Source organism: Drosophila kikkawai, chromosome 2R (assembly GCF_030179895.1).
Source record: "Drosophila kikkawai strain 14028-0561.14 chromosome 2R, DkikHiC1v2, whole genome shotgun sequence".
In the NCBI taxonomy this organism is placed as follows: Eukaryota; Metazoa; Arthropoda; class Insecta; order Diptera; family Drosophilidae; genus Drosophila; species Drosophila kikkawai.
The window spans coordinates 1,414,485-1,439,129 of NC_091729.1; the positions used below are offsets into that span (position 1 = coordinate 1,414,485).

At 43.8% G+C, this 24,645-nt stretch overlaps 2 protein-coding genes across 10 annotated transcripts in view; both read right to left on the minus strand.

The window, feature by feature from the left end:
• The window catches only part of LOC121502033 (transcriptional regulator ATRX homolog), a 530,985-nt gene that overhangs the window by 155,405 nt on the left and 350,935 nt on the right, over positions 1-24,645 (minus strand). For all 9 annotated transcript variants that reach the window (XR_011444423.1, XR_011444421.1, XR_011444422.1 and 6 more), the window contains one exon: positions 6,052-6,173. Coding sequence is in view for 2 of the 9 variants with exons in the window: in XM_070283645.1 (XP_070139746.1) it covers positions 6,052-6,173 (122 nt within the window). In the remaining 7 variants the exon portion in view is untranslated. The remainder of the gene's footprint in view (positions 1-6,051; positions 6,174-24,645) is intronic.
• On the minus strand, positions 10,840-11,201 carry LOC108074124 (uncharacterized). Its single transcript, XM_070284293.1, has one exon. The coding sequence runs from the start codon at positions 11,132-11,134 to the stop codon at positions 10,886-10,888; it is 249 nt and encodes an 82-aa protein (XP_070140394.1). The 5' UTR covers positions 11,135-11,201; the 3' UTR covers positions 10,840-10,885.

The window sequence follows — 24,645 nt, forward strand, 5'->3', positions numbered from 1 at the left end:
CCCCCGAAAATCGGCACGCGCCAAAGGAAAGAGCGAGAGCAAACGATTGCAGAAACTTCGAGAAGCGAAAAAACGGAGCTACAAAAACTTCAAAAAGCGCGTGACTTTTTCACTCTTGCGGACGTGGCGAAATTGAACGGAGGTGCGAGCGGAGTGTTTATTTTTTTGAGAAGACGTTTTTGCGATTAAAAGTGCCAGAAAATCGAGTGAACAAAACCCGAGACCAACAGCCGGATCTCGACCATGATTGTTTTTGACCCAAAATACCAAGTGAGACGCGACGCAGCCCACCAGCGGCCGTCGAGAACCAGCAGTCGACGCGAGGCAAACTCGCAGCGGCGATCACCCGACCAGATTTCCAGCCGCCGGCTGACGCTAGACGCCAGGCAACCAGGAGACAAGAAGCAGCGTGTGCCGGCCCAGGACCAGCGGCGGAGCACCGTGATTCCGTGATTCACGTGTGTGTGTGAGAGCGAGACGGGTGAGTGTACAGAGTGAAACCGCATTTTGGCCAGCGAGAATATCACGTTTGTAACGACTCAGGCGAGATGTTGCTGCAAAACTCCGGCGCACGCGGATTTGCTCGGCTTCGCTCGTCGGCTATGGTGGTGGTGGTCTTGCCGGAATTTCGCTTTTGCCTTTTGCTACCAGTAACTATTAATTTTTTTGCGTGCAGCGACGAGAAAGGGGAAAGGGAAATCAAATTGTCACAACATATTTAAGGACGGGCTACTCTTCTCTCATCACAACATATCGGGCTTTGGATCCTCGGCTGTTGTTGAGGTCCTTCATCTGCCCTCCCTGCCTTGGCCATCTCATCCACACCTAACCATCTTCTTTGATGACCCCTTTAAAAAACAATCACAGGCCTTACGGGGGCGATATGCCGGTGGAGGCAATAAAATTAAGGATTTTTAGAACATTATAAAAAAATTATTTATTTCCTAAGTAAAAATTAAAAACATATAAACGAAACATCAAATGTAAATTAAATGATATAATGCTGGACAATAAAACTCCAAAATTTCCTATTATTATATTTTGGACTTTTGAGCCTTCAACAGTATTTAATTACTTTTACTTTTCTTCTCTTATATATTTTTTCCTAGTGAAGCCACGAAAGAAAACAATGAAACTTTGATTTTAATAAATTTAGTTTGGTCATTGGTAGTTAAGCACAGTGGGTCAAATCGATAAAAATGGTGGCAATTGCCTTGATAAAAACATTATTTTTTCTTCTTTTTATTTCCTCTTTAATTTTCTTTTTGATATGGGGAAGCATTTGGCATTTATGTTCTTTGAAGACAATTCAAACTTTACACTCACCCTTGGCGCAAATCCATCGGCGAAAGCGCTTCCGACGAGGCTAGCTGCAGAGGAGGGGGGGGGAAACTGAGGAAAGAAATAAATGCCCTAACACTTCCGACAATTCATATCCAAAGGCGATTGTGCCACAATTGTTTTTCTTCCTCACACTTCTTTAATTGGCTCACCATAAAAAAACATAAAAAAAAAACAAATATAACACTAAACTTTTCACTAAATATAAACTAAATTACATTAATTATTTCGCGACATATAAATTTTTTTTATTTTTTGTTTTTGCTTTCTTTTAATATTCTATTTTTTTGTGATTGTTCCGCGCTCCCGGCAAAATTATTCCTCGCTTAATCGAGCGGTACATTCGAACTAACTGCTCTGGAAATGGGGAGCGGGAAGCGAGAAAAGAAATAGGCTACCGATCAAGAAAAGAGTCGCCGCTTGACGCTGCTCATCCCGCTCTACGTCTTGCGGCTATTTCCCTATCCTAGGTTGCCTTGCATGATCCGAAACCAAAAGAAACGAATGTTAAAACTGGGCGAAGTTTGGGGCAAGGGGGTTGAGGGGCTCTTCTGCTCTCTTGCGCCGGCGCGCCAATGCTGTGGCCGCTTGGCGGTAAGCTGTAGCGTCGTTTTAGGCGGTCCGCTAATCCCGCTATTCCTCCTCTTCTCGCACAATTAGTGTCCGCCGCAACCAAAAAGGAAAATCCGCTTTTTATAAAGCGCCGGGCCCTGTATAAATTTTCACCTTTTAGCAACGAGTCACTTTTCTTTTCTTCACAGAAAAACTCACCCTAGGGGAACTCAGCGCTTGTTTGAGATATGGGTATTAACCCGTTGGCCTTCTTTTAACTCTGGATCTCGGCCAGCGCCAATGCACAAAAAAACAACCAATATATTCCACTCGCGAAAACTGATTATTTGTTTTATTAAATTTTTCTCCGAGATCGATTTGGTCCGCTCTGCCGCCAAGAATTAAATGCAAGCGAATCCCGCCTCGAATCCAGCGGGAACCCTCTAACTAACTCTCCCCCTCCTTCGGGTCGCAGCCGATCGCTGACATTTACCCCCCGTTAGAGGTGGATTTCGCCAATTAGCTCCGCTCTGCACCTTTCCCTCTGCCACACTTGGGCTGCGCTAATACCCCCTAGATGGCGCCAGGAAAGTATCTTTGAGGTTCTGCGTCAGGCGTTACACGTTCACAGAGAAATTTCTCGAAGGCCTCGATGCTGCGTCACCAAAGAGTAGGCTAGACTTGAAACCTTAACCTGATCTAACCTGTTAACCACCTGAACACTGAGAGAAAACGCCTGAAATAAAATGAAAACAAAAACGATACAAATGAATTAAATAAAAGAATATTTTCTAAAAGCATATGAACACAAATTCCGCCGCCATGATTCTTTTGATTTCTCTGCCGAGACACTGGGAGAAATGGGTGCTCCGAACTTTATGAAACACATTGCTAGTTAGGAAATAAATATTTCTCAAATATCAAAACGCAGTATTACTCGATGTTTTCTCCCCGGATATAATTCTGGAAATATTTTTATGGGAAAATACCAGATATTTTTCTGCCACTTCTAGCCGTATTAAGAAACTCGAGCCTGTCTACACTGAGAGAAAATAAAATAAACTCGGCTCCAAATAAAATAAATATATTTATGGAAAAATCCCTACATTGGGGCTCGGCCCCAAATAAAATGCTAAAATAACTATTTCTCGGCTATTTTAACGCACCCATAGGAAAATATGACAAAAGCTGGCCGCGCATAAATCTATGTATTTCGAAAACCGACACTTGTTCAGGGCCAGGCTTAGCCGGCCGAATACTGCAAAACGGCAGCGAGTGCTCAGAGTGCTCTAGATTCTGCCTTAGATCCCCTCTCTCGGTCTCCTCGTGGCGAGTTCCATGAGCCAGGCCCAATACGCGTTACCGCTGACCCTTTTCGCTCTTCTGCAAATACCGAATCAATTACTTTTCTTACTCAGTTGTAACGACCCTCTTTTGGGGTGCTCGGCCTAGCTCGCCGGAGTCGGGGTTCGTACAGAAAATTTGTAATGTCCGAGTCCGAGGCAAGAGGAGAGAGGTAATTTTAATACTATCTTTATTGATCAAGATATAGTGAAACCTGTGGAAAGAATACAGTGTGGTTGCTGCTGTGGTGATGTCTTGTTGATACCCTGGTTGCGGGTAGATCCGTGTCCCGGTCTTCGATGGTGATCAGCCGGCTGGCTGACGATGATACCCGGTGGTGGGTGATGCGACACTGCGACTAGGGTCCAGTGGGTCGACTTGTTGTTACCCTGCTCGGGCGATGCGACTGCTGCTTGTCGGCGTGGCGATACCCTGTACCGGCGATGCGATCGTCGGTGATCGGCTTGTCAGTACCCTGTTCGGGTGATGCGACTGTCTCGTAGTCGGCTTGTGAATACCCTGTTCGGGCGATGCGACTGTATCGTAGTCGGCTTGTAAATACCCTGTCCGGGCGATGCGACTGTCTCGTAGTCGGCTTGTGAATACCCCGTTCGGGCGATGCGACTGTATCGTAGTCGGCTTGTAAATACCCTGTTCGGGCGATGCGAATGTATCGTAGTCGGCTTGTAAATACCCTGTTCGGGCGATGCGACTGTATCGTAGTCGGCTTGTAAATACCCTGTTCGGGCGACGCGATTAGGGTGCGTGACCGTTGCGGCTGGCCGCTGTCGTCGTCACGGTAGGTGGGTCCGGGTGACGTCACTCTAGGTGAGCGATCGTTGTGCCTAAGCTCGCACCGTCCCTAACGCCTTTCTGCTACCCTGTAGCTATCAAGATCCGCCGGCAAGGGCCAGATCTTCTCCCCTCCTATGCTTGCTTGGCGAATGTGGCGAACCTCATTCGACGCCCTCCCCTATTCCTGATCTGCCATCCAAGGGTCAGGTCAGAACCCCAAGTCTATACTACCTGTACGGCGTGGTCATACGGACCGCGCTCGATACCCTGTTTCCGCGAGATCTGCCATGCAAGGGCCCGACCTCGTCCCACACCTGACTATCTGTGCGAAGTCCGCCAACAAGGGCCAAACTCCGCTCCTCCCAGATATTTCGTTAGATCCGCCTGCAGGGGGCCAGATCTAGACCTAACGCTACCTTCACCTTTCCTACCTTCTTTTCTATTAAGGTCCGCCGCCAGGGCCAAACCTTATTCTAATGCTAAGTCTAGGATTAGTACTACTTGTTAACTCACCAGTTGACTGCTCGGCTGCTCTGCAAAAGTGAAGTTGCACTGGCCGGTGCGCCGCTTTATATAGCCGGCTGACAGCTGTTCTCCCTTGATCGATAATCGATAATTCCCCGATGGCCGATAGGCAGGGCGTTGCCAGATCGATCGTATCCATTCGATTATCGTCAGCTGTTCAGGGCTGGACGCGCTTTTCCTTGGCCGGCGTTGCCACTACTATTCTTAATCTTATTCGAAAGCTTAGTTCTACTTATGGATTATATTTGTTGTTGCGACGTGGGTCGTCGCACAGTATTCCGGTGGCTGACACTCTACATCTCACGTCAGCCCACCGTTTTCGTCAAAGACCTTTTTGTCCCAGATCTTTATAAATTTTGTCTGTAAAGAGACCCTAGCGTGACTGAGTATATCCTAGCCGTCGAAACTACTTTACATCGTAATAACTTTTCATCGGAGCCATATATAATACGCTTTAATACCTTTCGTTTGATGTATATATTGTGCAGCGCCCTTTGTTCGATTTGGTGGGAGGTGGGCGTAGGATTGCGCTCAAAAAAAATTAATTAATTAAAAAAATCGCACTATTAGATATAGACCAGGTGTGCCCAAACGTTGCTTATGGCAGAGCAACTCACCAATACACATAAATGAAAACACAAATATATTTACGCAAACGTTTTTTTCTACTTCAAATTTCTGCACTGAAAAAAATGAAAGTAAATGATATGTTGTGAAATGCCTTTGAAAATTAAACTTCCTTTTATTTACTAATTCGTTAAAGCAAACAATGCATTGGGGCTCACCAAAGCAATTTTCATAAAAAAAGAAATTAGTTTCTGCAATATCAAACATCTTGCCTGCAACCCAAAATACAACTGATTTTTCGCGATGTACATTTTTCGATGATCCAACGGTAACGGTGAAGCCTATGAAAAGTGTTTTTGCCGAGATCAACGAAGACGCTGAGAATGAAGAGAATTCGCTAGTGTAATCTGCTTTGCTTATGGAGTGAGTCGTGCATGTATACGGCGATTGCTTTGCCTATGCCTAAGAGCAATTACAAAAACAATGCGAGCGGCAAGAGCTATGGGCTGGGCATGACTGATATAGACACTTAAAATATAAAGGTAAAGACGGGTAACACTGAACAGCGGAAGGCGCACTCTTGCAGTGTGACCAGGGTTTACAAAACCATTAAACGACACTGAACAGAGAGAGCGAGAGATGAGATGGCAGCGTAAAAGAAATGTTGGTCTCTCTAAATCGTCGATCGTGAGAAGTTGCAGCAGAAACTTGGAAATTAAGTCGTCGCAGTTGTCTGCTTTTAAATATAATTTTCAATCATTGTGTAATATAATATAACTGAAAATATTTTTACTAATAAATACTGTACAAAAATATATAAGCTATTTCCTACGTTTTCTTAGCTTTTGTTTGCTTTGACGTAGCTATAATTAACGTAAATATATTATGATAAAGTTTGTTTACAAATAAAGTGGTGATAATAATTACGTGTAAAGTTCTGCTAACTCCGCCATATTGTAATGTCTGTCAATTTGTTGCTCATCAACAACTCGGAAGCTCATTGCTTGCTTTGTAACGGATCGGGAGTACACCTTTTCTTCCATTGTACCCTGAAAATGTTAAATATGTTATTATATGTATGGGAAATACGAATTTTCTTGAATTTTGCAATTTAACTATTCGATTGTAATGGAAATCGACCAAAGAAACTTTAAATTATTAAGGACAAGAAAGAAAGTTTTTTAACACGCCGAAGTTTGTATACCCTTGCAGTTTTCAATTAGATCATTATTATATATTTATATTTTTACAGGTAAACAGTTACAATTGTGAATGTCTTACGGATTAAAATTTTTTTGTACATCTGCCGATCGTCCTTATGCTAATTATCCGACTAAAAAAAATTAAATTAAATTCTTAAATAATACAAAATGATCATATCTGAAGATAGATCTAAATATTTTGGAAAAAACTGTGAAGCTATAATTTTGATCTACAAATTTTCAGATTTTTTTATGACAGCTATATAATATAGTTTTCGGATCTTATCCGTCCGACACACATATGTAAATAGCAGCAAAAATAGTAGCTTCGAATCTGAGGGTCTAGCTTGCATAGAATTTGACAGTTTTATAGACGGACATGGCTAAATAGGCTGTTGATGCTGAACCGTCGCACAGTAGCGCCTCTCGAAAAAAAGCCGTTGCAAAAATAGGAAAATTCATTATCGCAAAATCGTTTTTAACCATACACGTCTGCCGGAGGATTACCCAAGGATTTTTGTGGAAGATATGAGCCTTCACAGTTGAAATGGTTTTCGGTGTAGGCGTCATACAACAAAAAAGGGAAAATTAGGTAGCTTCAGGTAATAGTACACAAAAACAACATAACTCAGGTACATTCATTAAGGGGAGGCTTTACTTCGCCAAACTTCCCCACATGAGATCGCCGGGCGGATTCGCAAGCAAGGTGACGGAGACGCTTGGCAACAAAAGGCAACGCTCAGTCGATAGCGCCTGTAAGGCCTCACCGGGGAGCAAGCGGCAGCGCGGGCGTAAGAAGGAGGCCCCCCACCCAAAAAAAAAAAGACGAAGAAGCGAAGAACCAACAAGACCGCAAAAGTCAGCGAGGTGACCAAACGACATTTAATCGTGGCACTCATTGACCGCAGCGATGAAGTGGAAGACGGTGCATGCGCGGCTCGTTGAGTTATTGTTTGCACAGATGGAGGAGACCCCGAAGCTCCATTGCCCACCTTTGATGGTGCTGGATGACCCAACGAGAAAGTGGTTTCCGCAAGCGGTCTGTCAGTTGGAGGCGTTGTGGGAGCCAATCTGAAGGTGGTGGACAGGGAGCTAATCCCATCCATTCCTAAGGTGAAGGAACTCTTTCCCATCGCAATCCAAGAGGACCGTGCGCTGAAGCTGCTGCGGATCAACCTCCATAAGAGCAAGGTCGTGTCGGCGGAACTCCTCATAGCCATGGAGCAAGGATCCGCCGACAAAGCTTTGGTCCAGGAGCCATGGATCGCTTCAGGCAATGCCATCGGACTAAAGTCCGCAAATTACAATTTGCTCCATCCACCAATGGTAAGCTGGAATAGAACCGCCGTACTTGTACGGAAGGGTCTACACGGTAACCTTATGTCTCACTACAGCTCTGATGACCTCACTGTAGTGATGTAAGAGAGCGGAAAGAAAGAAAGCTTCCTGCAATATGGCACACAGCAGGAGGGCCTCACCAGAAGAACGTAGGAGCTTGGTAGAAGGAAGCCCAAAGACGAGCTGCTTAAGGGTGCAGACGCCAACGCGCATCACTGCGTATGGTGGAGCCGCGACATAAGCGACAGAGGTGAGTCACTCTTAGACTCTCAACCAACCTAAGTATACCAAACGTGGGGAACCTTTGTAGTTTCTACCTGCTATAACGTGCTAAATCTTACTCTTGTAAGGGGACAAGGTACTTTGGAATCAATGGAGAGTCCTTGGGAGACCATCCTTCTCAGATCATAAGTACATACGGTTCCAATACGCATTCGAACACTCTCCAAAACAATCGGTCTTCAGGAATTCCCGGAATACTAGCTCGGGAAAGTTCGAGGAGACTATCGCGACACGGCTTGCGACCCCTTCGGGCATAGTAGAATCCACGGAAGACATTGAAAAGTCCCTAGACACCCTCTCCAAAGAACTGCTAGATGCGTACCACGCATCATACCCAATATCGGACATGAGAAAGAGATCCAGGCCACGCTGATTGAATAAGGACCTTTCACTCCGACGAAACAAACTCAAAGAATTCTGCCAAAGCGCCAAGCAGGCGAAAAATGATATCATCAATGAGGAATATAAAGTCCTACTAAGGGACTACTAGAAGGAAATACGCAAGGCGCTGAGAAACTCGTGGAGAAACTTCTTCTGCAATATAGAGTCACCTCAAACGCCACCGCGGACAGTGTACTGAGGACAACTAAGAGGCCCTAACAGCACTAATGCATACGCATTTCCCAGGATGCACTGAGGTACCCGATGCAAATAAGTACCAGGACTTAGCAACTGGAGAAGAGCATCTCACAAAAGATCTAATATCCTCTTGTAGAATCTAATGGGCTATAGACTCCTTTGCGAGGATAAAAGCACAAGGACTAGATGGAATATTTCCAGCCATGCTGCAGATGACCAAGCAAGTGATCACCCAAGGGCTCTACGCAATATATACAGCAGTATATAGTGCAGCCATTTGAGCCCCAACGATTACAAACCGATAAGCTTCACCTCATTTCTACTTAAAACGCTGGAAAAGCTGCTGGACCTATACATCACGAAACATGTCGGGAGACTACTGTCGACCAACCAGCACGCCTACACAAAGGGGAAATCAGTGGAGACGGCACTATATTCGTTGCTAGCTACTATTGAGAGAGCCCTTCACAATTAGGAATATGAGGTCGTAGTGTTCGTGGATAAATCCGGGGCATTGAACAACGTTAGCACGGATGCAATAATGGATCGCCTAGAAGCGACCAACACGCCCCCCGCTATCAACTTGTGGATAAGAAATCCAATCCAATCAGATTGGGGCACCGCTTCCATGGTGAGAGGAACGCACAGGCACGCCGCAACGTGGGATTCTATCGCCCCTCCTATGGAATCTGGTGGAAGACGACCTAATCAAGAGACTCGAGAGAAAGGCACCAAAGATAACAGCTTATGCGGATGACATAACCATTATTATCTGTCCATCGACCCTCAGCTCGATCATGGAAACAACGCTCAGGAAGTTATGTGAGTGGCCGGAGAAGGTGGGACTCAATATCAATGCGGATAAGACGGACCTCATTCTCTTCACCAAGAGATACAAGGTGCCACAATGGATGCCCCCGAAAATTAACAGAACAGGCTGACCCCAAAAACACAAGTCAAATACCTCGGCATTGCTCTTGACAGCAAGCTGAAGTGGATGGCCAATGTAGAAGAGAGGGTGAAAAAGGCCACCATAGCGCTATATGCATCCAAAAAGATGCTTAACAGCACTTGGGTCTCTCACCCGCTCTAATGCATTGCTGTATGGAGTCTTAGTTTGCTGACAAGCCATGGAGAAGAAAGCGTATAATAACCTTATGGAGAGAACCCAGCAGCAGGCACTGCTCTGCATATCAGGAGCGTTGAGGTCAACCCCCACCAAAGCACTCGAAAGCATAATATCATATATCCCCTAGATATCCAAGCGCAACTGACAGCAGGAAAGGCGGCACAACGTCTGGCTGCATAAGGAAACTGGTCGCTACAAGGGTTCGGGCACAGTTCAATTGGTCGAGACATGAGCAGTACATCTGACTACATGATACCCAGAACGTGCCCGAATATAAACACAACAGTATTAATGGGACCAAATGACTGGAAGTCAGGCCAGGACCATGCTCAAAACCTCAATATATACACCGATGGCTCCAAGATAAATGGAGGAGTGGGAGCGGGCATATACTGTTCAGACTCTGAATTGAGGCTGTCATATAAGTTACCAAGCTACTGCAGTATATTCCAGGCGGAAGTATTCGCCATCAGGAAAGTAGCAGAGCTTGCGCAGAGCATAGACCGTCCACATAAGGCGGTCAATTTGTTCGGAGACAGTCAAGCGACAATAAAATCCATTCAATCATCAGCGATCAGTTCCAAAAATGTACTGGCAAGCAGGGAGTCACTAGATAGCCCTAGCACGACTAAGTCAGTGAGGATCTACTGGGTTTCCAGCCACCAAGGCATAGACGGTAACGAGACCGCGGACGAACTTGCAAAGGAAGGCGTCGGACTGGCGAGTGAAAGAACAGAAAACGTCCCTATCTCCCTAAGAACGCTCCAAAGCGAGCTGGAGAGACGGGCTGACGCAAGCGCAAAAAGCAGGATTCGAGGTCGAGGGCTGTGTCGAGAGAGGCTGCTGTTGAGAGCCTGCCACTGGTGTTTGGGATCCTCCTAGATTCTGCACACCAGTTGCGGTTTTTATGCGCCTAGGAGACTCATTTAATGCCTAAGGCTATTAAATTATCCAGCGCCAAGAGCATATCTTGAATCTTTAAGACCGCCTTTGGTCTGCCGCATGAACGACATCATTTCCCTTTCCACGTAAGCCGATGTTTTTGGCCACGTCGTCGACTGTCCGTGCAACAACACCAATGCACTTGGCGTGCACTATGTAGTTTAATTCTGTTTTGAATAATAAACACTAAACATGTGTGATATATGATGGTGGGTGGCGATTGCTAATTCACCAATGACAATATGAGTTTCAACACAATTTTATTATACAAGCGGGGGACACTAGTTGCTTATTTCGGCGGTCCACCGTTGTTGATGTACTCCGCCTCCTCCGGGTCGATGGGCTTGCGTGCAAAGCGGACCGGCAATTCGTAATCCTCGATGGCGGGACCGCCAGCCAACTTTTTGCCTCCCGCTAGCTTGGAACTTGCCTGCTGGTTTGCGGACTGGGCGCCAGGCGCCGCTCCACCGCCGCCCTTGCGGAAGTGGATGAGGGGCACTCGCTTGGCCATATGCACGACGAGAGAGGGTCGAACCATTTCTTTAAAGCACAATTTAGTTACGATTCCAGTAAAAGTAAAAGTTACGTGAATAAAACAGCTGACTATAAACGTTGTCACACATTGTTTCTTATGTACCAAAAGGCATTAGCAATCATGAGCAGAGCTTGGTTTTGAAATCTTTTGACCTTCAAGACGTTCGAGTCAGAATCCATGCCCCACAATTGGAGTCAGTAAGTCATCGAAGGCACAACAGTTGACTTAAACAGCAACATTGCCAAGGCTGAGCTTGCTCGTTGGTCTAAGCAACCAGATAGCTTTTTAAGCTTAGCACGACAGGAAGCTGCTACCTTCGGTGTGTGTTGCTTCCAGGTGAGCCGCTCTTTCGCTCTTAATCAATTTTATCTTTTTCTCTTAGTTAAGTTATCATTAGAATTTTTTTATCGTTTGTTGTTTGTTTATACTTCTATGTTCCTAAATTGCTTTGCAGATATTGAGCTTGCATTCCAAACTTTAGCCAAATTTTCCAGTGCAGGATGAAGTAAGGCGTTCCATAACTAAAAGCCTGATAAAAGTTATTAGTAAACATAAAATCGGGCTCAAAGTTGTTCATCTAAATGCGCAAAGTCTATTGCGAAAAATGGATGAATTCCGGTTTCTTTTTACTAATTCCGATGTAGATGTAATTTGTGTGTCTGAGACGTGGTTCTCACTTAATGTTTGTGATGTACTATTGTCGTGTGATGGATATGCTGTGTATCGTTCGAATCGCGTCGGTCATGCGGGAGGGGTAGCTATTTTTGTTAAAACAACTCTTAAATGTACTGTTAAATGTAGACAGCCCAGTGATTGTCCATTAGAGTACCTGTTTCTGGATATATGTTGTAAAAATAATAGAAATACGCTGATTGGCTGTATCTACCGACCCAACACCACGACTGAATACGAGCCACTACTGACAACAATTGCCGACTTATCTATGGTGTACACAGATGTCATCTTGGCAGGGGACTTTAACAGTAATCTGTTAAAGGAAAGACACCTTATAGATAATTTTGAGTCCTTGGGCTTCTATCCAGTTAATGATACGACGCCAACGCATTTCAGCGGCACCTGTGATACCCTACTTGACCTATTTTTTATAAATGACCCCAGCAAGATTTTACTTTATGACCAGGTTTCTGTACCAGTTTTTTCTAGACACGACCAAATTTTTCTGACATATGACACGTCCTTAGACTATAAAACAGACTTATTTGCCTATAGGGACTTCAGGAATATTGACTATAACGGACTCCAATTAGATTTAGTATTATGTGACTGGGAAACTATATATCTTCAACCTAACGTTGACATTCAACTCCAAATCCTAAATAGCAATATACAGTACCTGTTTGAGAAATTCGTACCTTTAAAACCCAAAATGTCAAAGCCAAGACAAACCCCCTGGTTTACTATAGAAATTAAGACTTGACGGTAAATTAACCTCTCTGCCCATAGTCCTTGATCAAGACCAGAATTTCCCGGATAGTTCACCAACGCTTTGATCCAAGTATTTCTAAAGTAAGTCGACACTACCATCGAATCGCTGCAGAATTACTATCCAATCGGGACCAGCGGTGGGAATATTCTCAGCTATTGCCAGCCTGTCTTCATCCCCGATTTTAACTAATTTAATATTGGGCACTTTCGAATGGTTTACTAATACAAATTGTGCATCTGAGCCTTGGGAATTTGTAGCATTTGAGGCAAGCTTAGTGTCCTCTTCTTCTTCCTCATATATTTCAGCGTCTTTTTCAAGAATAATTGCAACAGAAAAGGTGGTGAGTTGAACTGTGTAAATTATGCGGATTTGAGGTTTAATTAACCACTCTGCCTATAGACCCATATCATATACATAACTCCAGAACGCACCAACCGATTTCCATGGTTTTGCAAAAAAAAAAAGTTATTCGTTTCCTAACATTTCAATTGAACACCAGCATTTGTCTTTAAGCTGGTAAGTTGAACTGTGAAAATTATGTGGATTTAAGGTTAAATTAACCACTTTGCCTATAGTTCAAAATGCCAAGAGCACGACGTTTGAACATCGGTCTCCGCACAAGGCATGCATGCCAGCAACAAGTGTGTTCACAGAACTTAAGCGAGGAGAGACGAAATGTATTAAGGGAAAATGCCCGATTGAGACAACGCGTGAGCACACGAAGATCAACTGGTGTGTAGCATCTAAGAGGATCCCAAGCAGCATGGCAGGCTCCTAACAGCAGCCTCCCTAGACATAGCCATCGACCTCAGTACAAATTTCAAGAATCCTGAGATAGAGTGCTAGAAAAGATTCGTTATCCGAAGGTGTCGCAGGTGAGACCGTGCCCCCGGTGTTGCCCATATCCGTGTTGTCCACTGGAGGGCCCCAACAGTTGTCCTCTCAGAGCCCCAGTTCCCTACCAGGGTGTCAGGCCCGGACTACCGGCCGAAATTAGTAAGGCGGATAATCAGCCTGCCTTGAAAAAACCCCTTATGGCAATACCACCAACGAGACAGTTTCATCTTTTAAAATATATGTTCCTGAGGAATTCTTTGACAAACTATGCTCTGTCCAAAACTGACCAAAGCATGTGATTGTCAAGGAATTCGAAGCAAAGAAAGAGAAAAAAATGACAGTTGGAATTACTTTTCCTAGGCCCGATTTGACCAATGCGCCTTCAACGTCTTCCAATTCCGTCCCAAGAAACTAACAAACTTCTTTGGTATCTCCTATCAGAATGCTAGAGGCTTACGCAGTAAGCTTCCTAAATTGTACTCTAATAGTGTCACATTTGCTTCCCAAGTGTTGTGTTTACAGAAACCTGGTTAAAGCCGGATATTCTGAGCTCCGAAGTTTTTCAAGCTGTGTTCACAGTATACCGGCTAGATCGGACTATCACACATGTTCCTACATTCCTCCATTGTCGGAACTTCCTATTTATTGAAACCATACTTCCGCTATTCAGTTGGTCTCTAAAAGAATTTCGGATAGGGACTACTTAGTTAGTAGTTCTTGGTGTTTTTAACATCCCAGAGGCTATTTGGTGCCTAGATAATTCCATTAACCACAACACATCACAAAAAATGTGGTTTTCCAAAGAGCACTTCAATTAAACGGATAATTTGCCGAAGGTGGCGTAACGGAGTTCGCCGGGCTTACTAGTTAGTTTATATATAAATTAAATGTACTAGGTATTAAGTAGAAATCCTGTCTAATTTTAACCCAAGTGACCAGGGCATTAATAATACGTATTGTATACTTGTAGCACTGGGCTAATAAATAAATGAAAATGAATGACTGCGCCTGGGGTGCTTGTGGGGTGGCGATGTCATGGAGATCAACCCTAGGGAGAATCTTTCTATTAAGAGTGAAGTTGCAGTGCTGCGGCTTTCTATTATTTATAGCAATATTCCACCTGTTGGTCCACTTGCCGTATAAGTCCAGAAATTACTGGGTAATCCTTGAAGCTTCATTTCGACAGGAGGAGTTAACAAGAAATGCAGTGTCGTCAGAATAGGTGCCTAGAAGTGTGCCCGGTTCATTAGGACATGGTAGGTCTGAAGTGAACAGGGTGTACAGTACTGGACCCAGGACGCTTGCCTGCAGAACGCCAGCGAGAACAATACGAATGCTTGATCTTTCCCCTCTTACCTCGACCATAAAACTACGATCGTGCAGATATGACTTTAATAGAAGGAATTGGGCAGTCGGGAGTAGGGACTTCAACTTATAAAGTTAGGCATCATGCCACACGCGGTCAAAAGCTTCCTTGACATCAAGGAAAATAGCAGAGCTGTATTGCTTGTTTTCGAAAGCATTTAAAATGTGCTGGACGACTCGATGTGCTTGCTCTGGGCCCTTGATGCTGCCTAAAACCAAATTGGTGGTCGGGTATGGCTTCTTACTCTCATTATTCTACTAAGGTATACCTATTCTCTCGAGTATTTTAGAGAAAGTGGGTAGTAAGCTTATCGGTCGGTATGAGTCAACAAGGCTCTCCGTTTTTCCTGGCTTTGGTATCATCGTTATCACAGCACACTTCCATTGAGAGGGGAAGTGGTGGATACGAAGCATGGAGTTAAAAAGGAGAACAAGGAACAAGATTCCCTTTTTAGGCAAAGCCTTGGCAATTCTGCTGTCAATGCCATCGAATCCCGTCGCTTTACTGGGATGTAGCTTTCAGATATGAAGATAAACTTCTTCTGGGTTTACATGTTGGATCGGAACCGCTTCAGGGGAGGGGGCATTTATGAAGGCTAGGGTTTCTTCAATATCCTCGGGGTTCGCGAGGTCAACAGGCTGAAAGCGTTTCTCTAGTTCGTCCACAAAAGCTAGTGAAATCTCTGAATCAGACCTGAACCATGTGTCGTCAGATTTCTTTGTGGAGATCTTTCGGATGGGCTGTCGTTTAATATTCCGATTACATTTCCAGAGGTTGAAGCCGTTCGATTTGGTGGGGTCAGCGTTGAGGAGCATCTCATCAAAATATTCGCGCTTTGTCTCATACAAAAGCTTTTTGAGATTGTTTTCAGCGTGCGATACGCAGCTTTGTCGAATGGGTCTTGGGGTCTCATATACCTGCGCCAAAGAGATCCTTTTTACCTTACTAATTCCATAACATCACGTTTTAAAAGACCCTGAGGTGGGTTAGATTGGTTTGGTACTTGTTAAGGAAACGGCAGGTTGAGGACTCGGCAGCAGTGAAAATATTTCAGATAAGCATCTCGACAGCGTCGTTGATATTGACCGGAGAGTTAAACGCTTGGAAGCGTGGAAGATTCAAAAAGTTTTTCGAAGTCGATAGAAGAACATTGGAAGCTTCGTGGACAATATATGGACGCAATAGCTGTTTCGCCATTATCAGTTTTGACTTTAACTGCTACACATTGTAGGGTAAGGTGGGGTAAAGAAGACCTAGTAAATGGTTTTGGCTATAAAATGCTTATTTTACATCGGATCAAGTCGTTATATATACCAAATTAAAGGTTAGACTTTTGCGCAACTTTCTATGCATAGCATTTTATTCATACCTTTAAAAAGTTTTGAGATACAAGCGTTTTACTACTGACAACAATTGCCGACTTATCTATGGTGTACACAGATGTCATCTTGGCAGGGGACTTTAACAGTAATCTGTTAAAGGAAAGGCACCTTATAGATAATTTTGAGTCCTTGGGCTTCTATCCAGTTAATGATACGACGCCAACGCATTTCAGCGGCACCTTGACCTATTTTTTATAAATGACCCCAGCAAGATTTTACTTTATGACCAGGTTTCTGTACCAGTTTTTTCTAGACACGACCAAATTTTTCTGACATATGACACGTCCTTAGACTATAAAACAGACTTATTTGCCTATAGGGACTTCAGGAATATTGACTATAACGGACTCCAATTAGATTTAGTATTATGTGACTGGGAAACTATATATCTTCAACCTAACGTTGACATTCAACTCCAAATCCTAAATAGCAATATACAGTACCTGTTCGAGAAATTCGTACCTTTAAAACCCAAAATGTCAAAGCCAAGACAAACCCCCTGGTTTACTATAGAAATTAAGACTTGACGGTAAATTAACCTCTCTGCCCATAGTCCTTGATCAAGACCAGAATTTCCCGGATAGTTCACCAACGCTTTGATCCAAGTATTTCTAAAGTAAGTCGACACTACCATCGAATCGCTGCAGAATTACTATCGAATCGGGACCAGCGGTGGGAATATTCTCAGCTATTGCCAGCCTGTCTTCGTCCCCGATTTTAACTAATTTAATATTGGGCACTTTCGAATGGTTTACTAATACAAATTGTGCATCTGAGCCTTGGGAATTTGTAGCATTTGAGGCAAGCTTAGTGTCCTCTTCTTCTTCCTCATATATTTCAGCGTCTTTTTCAAGAATAATTGCAACAGAAAAGGTGGTGAGTTGAACTGTGTAAATTATGCGGATTTGAGGTTTAATTAACCACTCTGCCTATAGACCCATATCATATACATAACTCCAGAACGCACCAACCGATTTCCATGGTTTTGCAAAAAAAAAAAGTTATTCGTTTCCTAACATTTCAATTGAACACCAGCATTTGTCTTTAAGCTGGTAAGTTGAACTGTGAAAATTATGTGGATTTAAGGTTAAATTAACCACTTTGCCTATAGTTCAAAATGCCAAGAGAACGACGTTTGAACATCGGTCTCCGCACAAGGCATGCATGCCAGCAACAAGTGTGTTCACAGAACTTAAGCGAGGAGAGACGAAATGTATTAAGGGAAAATGCCCGATTGAGACAACGCGTGAGCACACGAAGATCAACTGGTGTGTAGCATCTAAGAGGATCCCAAGCAGCATGGCAGGCTCCTAACAGCAGCCTCCCTAGACATAGCCATCGACCTCAGTACAAATTTCAAGAATCCTGAGATAGAGTGCTAGAAAAGATTCGTTATCCGAAGGTGTCGCAGGTGAGACCGTGCCCCCGGTGTTGCCCATATCCGTGTTGTCCACTGGAGGGCCCCAACAGTTGTCCTCTCAGAGCCCCAGTTCCCTACCAGGGTGTCAGGCCCGGACTACCGGCCGAAATTAGTAAGGCGGATAATCAGCCTGCCTTGAAAAAACCCCTTATGGCAATACCACCAACGAGACAGTTTCATCTTTTAAAATATATGTTCCTGAGGAATTCTTTGACAAACTATGCTCTGTCCAAAACTGACCAAAGCATGTGATTGTCAAGGAATTCGAAGCAAAGAAAGAGAAAAAAATGACAGTTGGAATTACTTTTCCTAGGCCCGATTTGACCAATGCGCCTTCAACGTCTTCCAATTCCGTCCCAAGAAACTAACAAACTTCTTTGGTATCTCCTATCAGAATGCTAGAGGCTTACGCAGTAAGCTTCCTAAATTGTACTCTAATAGTGTCACATTTGCTTCCCAAGTGTTGTGTTTACATTCCTCCATTGTCGGAACTTCCTATTTATTGAAACCATACTTCCGCTATTCAGTTGGTCACTAAAAGAATTTCGGATAGGGACTACTTAGTTAGTAGTTCTTGGTGTTTTTAACATCCCAGAGGCTATTTGGTGCCTAGATAATTCCATTAACCACAACACATCACAAAAAATGTGGTTTTCCAAAGAGCACTTCAATTAAACGGATAATTTGCCGAAGGTGGCGTAACGGAGTTCGCCGGGCTTACTAGTTAGTTTATATATAAATTAAATGTACTAGGTATTAAGTAGAAATCCTGTCTAATTTTAACCCAAGTGACCAGGGCATTAATAATACGTATTGTATACTTGTAGCACTGGGCTAATAAATAAATGAAAATGAATGACTGCGCCTGGGGTGCTTGTGGGGTGGCGATGTCATGGAGATCAACCCTAGGGAGAATCTTTCTATTAAGAGTGAAGTTGCAGTGCTGCGGCTTTCTATTATTTATAGCAATATTCCACCTGTTGGTCCACTTGCCGTATAAGTCCAGAAATTACTGGGTAATCCTTGAAGCTTCATTTCGACAGGAGGAGTTAACAAGAAATGCAGTGTCGTCAGAATAGGTGCCTAGAAGTGTGCCCGGTTCATTAGGACATGGTAGGTCTGAAGTGAACAGGGTGTACAGTACTGGACCCAGGACGCTTGCCTGCAGAACGCCAGCACGAACAATACGAATGCTTGATCTTTCCCCTCTTACCTCGACCATAAAACTACGATCGTGCAGATATGACTTTAATAGAAGGAATTGGGCAGTCGGGAGTAGGGACTTCAACTTATAAAGTTAGGCATCATGCCACACGCGGTCAAAAGCTTCCTTGACATCAAGGAAAATAGCAGAGCTGTATTGCTTTTTTTCGAAAGCATTTAAAATGTGCTGGACGACTCGATGTGCTTGCTCTGGGCCCTTGATGCTGCCTAAAACCAAATTGGTGGTCGGGTATGGCTTCTTACTCTCATTATTCTACTAAGGTATACCTATTCTCTCGAGTATTTTAGAGAAAGTGGGTAGTAAGCTTATCGGTCGGTATGAGTCAACAAGGCTCTCCGTTTTTCCTGGCTTTGGTATCATCGTTATCACAGCACACTTCCATTGAGAGGGGAAGTGGTGGATACGAAGCATGGAGTTAAAAAGGAGAACAAGGAACAAGATTCCCTTTTTAGGCAAAGCCTTGGCAATTCTGCTGTCAATGCCATCGAATCCCGTCGCTTTACAGGGATGTAGCTTTCAGATATGAAGATAAACTTCTTCTGGGTTTACATGTTGGATCGGAACCGCTTCAGGGGAGGGGGCATTTATGAAGGCTAGGGTTTCTTCAATATCCTCGGGGTTCGCGAGGTCAACAGGCTGAAAGCGTTTCTCTAGTTCGTCCACAAAAGCTAGTGAAATCTCTGAATCAGACCTGAACCATGTATCGTCAGATTTCTTTGTGGAGATCTTTCGGATGGGCTGTCGTTTAATATTCCGATTACATTTCCAGAGGTTGAAGCCGTTCGATTTGGTGGGGTCAGCGTTGAGGAGCATCTCATCAAAATATTCGCGCTTTGTCTCATACAAAAGCTTTTTGAGATTGTTTTCAGCGTGCGATACGCAGCTTTGTCGAATGGGTCTTGGGGTCTCATATACCTGCGCCAAAGAGATCCTTTTTACCTTACTAATTCCATAACATCACGTTTTAAAAGACCCTGAGGTGGGTTAGATTGGTTTGGTACTTGTTAAGGAAACGGCAGGTTGAGGACTCGGCAGCAGTGAAAATATTTCAGATAAGCATCTCGACAGCGTCGTTGATATTGACCGGAGAGTTAAACGCTTGGAAGCGTGGAAGATTCAAAAAGTTTTTCGAAGTCGATAGAAGAACATTGGAAGCTTCGTGGACAATATATGGACGCAATAGCTGTTTCGCCATTATCAGTTTTGACTTTAACTGCTACACATTGTAGGGTAAGGTGGGGTAAAGAAGACCTAGTAAATGGTTTTGGCTATAAAATGCTTATTTTACATCGGATCAAGTCGTTATATATACCAAATTAAAGGTTAGACTTTTGCGCAACTTTCTATGCATAGCATTTTATTCATACCTTTAAAAAGTTTTGAGATACAAGCGTTTTACAAAAAAGTTTATTTTTGCTATGTTCAAAAATGATGGGGTAAACCCGACCGCCTATGTTTTTGGTTGATTTAGTACAGATATAACCTAAATATAGGTTTTGCAATGATAAATCAATGAATGTTATGTTATATAACGGTAATAAAAGATAATAGAATTAAAAAAATGAAAATAGCAAAATAATTAATCAGTATCATCTGATTCGCTGCTCAAATAGCTTTCTGGCGTTTTTTTGTTCGAGTTGAACGTCTGGTTGGCTGCGATGTTGATGGTTTTGGTGTGATTGTTCTTTTTTTTTTTTGTTTTTTTTTTTGCGGCAGGATTTACCCCACTATTTAGAGGTCGGATTTGCCCCACCACGTAATTTTTCATAAAAACGCAATTAAAAAAAAGATATTATGAAAAAAATGAACCAAACTTATATGCACTTTGTAGGACTTTATTCAAAGAATCTAAATCCACTTACCTTTTCATGCGATAACTTTGACAAAAAGAAATATCCTGCAGTTAATTATGCACAAAAATGAAAGTCAAAATTGTGAAAACAAACTTGTTGTCGTTTGACCATCTCAATGTTTACTAATAAAATGGTGTCATACCACCATTTTCATTGTATATAGTTTGCGTAGTGCTTCCGATTTTCGAAAACAGAGGGTGGTCGGGTTTACCCACACTGTCGGCTTTACCCCACCTTACCCTACATTTGGACTTTGCAGACTAAAGAACTGGTAACATTGAAGACAGGATTTTATAATAATTGCTGAGTTACCGCGTTTTCGATCGGCAGGATGAGTAGCTTGATGGATATCGTACCCGTGCAATTTGTAGAACGACCTTGAGCAAAAGTGTGTTTCAAACAAGCATCAATTCCCAGGTCCCAAGACAGAGCCATTTGGAGCCACGGCTGAGACACCGAGTACCTTGTCGCTAATATAACTGTGCGCTATGTTCAGCAGATACCCCGTGATGTCGAAGTTCTTCAGGGACTCGAGTGTAGGAGTCCAGTCTGCCGAGTTGAGGGCGTTCCTAATGTTCAGGGTAACCAACAGACACTGGAACTTTGTTCCCCTTTTTCATTTGGATGCGGAGGTAGCCTCTGCTGCCACATTAACGACCCAAATAATGGCATCCAGTGTTGATCTGCCCTTCCAGAAACCTTACTGCATTAATCGCTTCGCTCAGTCTTGGTGATATGACCCTCTAAAAACATTACCAATCGTGTCTAACAAGCAGATTGGCATGTTTGAGGAGTCATCACCTGGTGGTTTGCCAGGCTAGGCCAGCAGTAACAGCCACCAGTCGGGGAAATTACCCTCCTGTAGGCTTTTGTTAACCAGGCCGGCCAGTTCCGTTGGCTGCTACGCTAGTATCAGCTTCATTGCTCTATTCGGTATCGCATCCGGTTTTAGGTTTAAGTTTCCTGTTTGCCTGCAAAACCTCTGATTTGGTGTCCCAACTGATGTCACCAATCTATGCGCTGACTATTCCTGTCACTGTGTTAGTTGGGGTCTTTTTGCTAACGTTAAGCCTTTTCACCACCATTTTGTAGGCTCCTCCCCAGGGATAGTCATCTGCGGCTTTGCACAGTTTGAGCAAACCTTTAGGCTTGATGTTATTGCGGTCTTAAGCTCCTTTTTAGCTACTTTATAGCGCTCGTTGCATGCAACTTGACGCGGAATGCCTCTGGTCCTCTGCAGCAGCCTTCTGGCGCGGTGGCATATGCGGCGTAACTCTACTATCTCGTGGCACTACTGCAAATCCGGGGAATGGTGCTTCCGCAACGTTCTTCTCTGGAGAATGCTCAGGTCGCATGCGGCCGCAAGCTTATTGCCATCCCGCTGGCTCCGTGTACCTCTCCTGCTGTAAAGCCCTCGACGGCATTGGCGAAGACCTTTGGCCACAAGGTGTCCTGTCGAAACGCCTTCCTGAGCATGTTGTTGGGGGCCTTTCGTATGGGTAACTGTGCCTATCGAATACTCTATTGCCTTGTGATCGCGGGCTAACGCGCTTCTGACGAATGTAACCGATCCCGCTGGCCCTGGTAAATGTTTGCCGGGAGCTTTCGTTCAGCAAGACGACGTCCAGGGAGGCAAAGGCCTCCAGCACCGCGCGGCCTCTAGCATTGGTCCGGGAGGACCCTTATTTCATAGCCCGCTTTGAAGTCGCCACCGACCACCACCTTATTAATGCCTCGCAGGTCGCAGCACACCTCGTCCATTATCACGGGCGTAGAATCATTAAATATTGCACATGTAAAATTTTACAATTTAAGTTGTAATGTTTTTAATAATTACCACAAAAAGTGATCGTTCTACAAACCTGGTTTCTACACCAAAGAACGAACATAAATAAAGTACGCTACAACAGAGAAATGGTTATTACAGGTAGTCTAAGCTACAAAATAATAATCAAATATTCTGCTTCCTGAAAATGATTAAAAAGGATTTTTATTTCACTAATCGTGGTGCAAAATCAATTTTTTTCTTTGTATCTATTTTAATAAAAATTTCAATGAAAATTTAATTTAATTTCATTGGTGGCAACCATCCCAGCGAGATCCACACCTGTGTGAAAACGGAGCGCTTACCGCGCGCAGCGGGAAGCTGTGATTTCCCCTTTCTGCTGCTGAAAAAGTGCAGATCCCAGGGCAGCCCTATTTGGTGACCTCTTTTTCTCCTTCTTCGCTGCAAGCAATGACAAATTCATCGTGCATCCGATTCTTCTTTTTCTTTGCGCACATTTCGAATTGGAGATTTGTTTTTAATTCCTTTGTTCATGCCACCCACGCTTACGCTCCCGCTCTCTTGTTTTTTTTCGGTACTGCGCACAGTGGTTAAAGGTTTGTGAAAATGGTTTCAAATTTTATTTGCGATATTAAAGGCTGCCAAAAAGAGGTTTTGGCAGATCAGCCCAGCCTTCACTGCTGGCTTTGCGATGCGGTCGTTCACGCTAAGTGTCTAAGCTTAACGGGCCGTATCGCTGACGCAATTTCTGCCAAAAATGGCTTGCGCTATTGTTGCCATGCCTGTCGTGAGGTTGAGAAGGATATGTTATCCTTCATGCGGCAACCCAAAAGTGGATTTAGTGAACTTAGGGTCAATTTTCGTAAAACAAACGACCTGTTCACAGAGCTGGACGCTCAATTTAGCGGCATGAAGCTGTTAAGCGAGTCGCCAAAGCGAAAAAAATCTGCTGCTGGTCGGTTGCAATTGGGCGAACCCCAGCCACCAAAGATTTGGCACACTCCCTCGGCACAGCCCCCGACACCGACACCAACTCCTATGGTGTTAAGATCGGGACCGGCTAAAGATTCGGCATTCGAAGGTGCCGGGGCAGAAATGGCAGCAGCTCCGCCAGTGTTAACAGTTGAGTCCGCTGCGGGGTCTCAATCTCTGACTCCGCAGACTTCCAAAAAAATCTCAGCTATCCCAAAGGGCAAAAATAGGGCTGAACCACTAGCAGAAGTCGGTAATGCTGCGTTACCAAAGACCCTCACCGCTATTCCACCATTAAAAACAATATTTGTTTCCCGACTTGCCCCTGATCTCGCATCGGAAGATGTACTAGCTCATATACGGAGCAAAACACAAGCCAAAAATGTGAAAGCGGAAAAATTCAATTTCTCATAACCCAGAGATATCTCATCTTTCAAGATAAGTGTCTCCCTCGATCTTTTTGACACAATTTGTTCTGGTGACTTCTGGCCCGAGCACGCTGTAGTCAAGGAGTACGAGGTAAAAATAAAGAAAAAACGGACTTCACGGCCGGCACAAACCACAGTGACTGCGGGCGTCACGGCAGTGCCAAAAAACTAAATACCTCCCTCCTACTTTCCTATCAGAATACTAGAGGCTTACGCAGCAAGCTCTCTAAATTATATTCTGATAGTTTTTCGTTTGCATCCCAGGTGATTGTGTTTACAGAAACCTGGTTAAAGCCGGAGATTCTCAGCTCCGAAATTTTCCCAGGTAAGTACACAACATATAGATTAGACCGTCTTTCCCAGCGAGGAGGTGGAGTTTTAATCGCCGTTGACTCCACCCTTAGTTCCGAACTGGTTCAAATTGACGATCTCACAGGTATTGAATTTATCTGTGTAAAACTATTATTTCCAGGTAGTTTTATCTATATAACTTGTTCTTACGTTCCTCCATCTGCTGAAGAGCCTATTTATTGGAAACACCTTTCGGCAATTCAGGCTGTTTCCAACATGCTTTCAGATAGAGACCAACTAACAACTCTAGGAGACTTCAATATACCTGGAGCTCGTTGGTCATCAGATGTACGTCTAATGTCCTCCAAACTGCGGCACAGCATGGCCTCATAGATGGTTTTCTTGACATTTCGTTGTCCCAAGTTAACCATGTCGTAAATTCTTTAAATCGCCTACTAGATCTGTGTTTCGTCTCTGATCCTGTAGGTGTAAACAAGAGTCGATCCA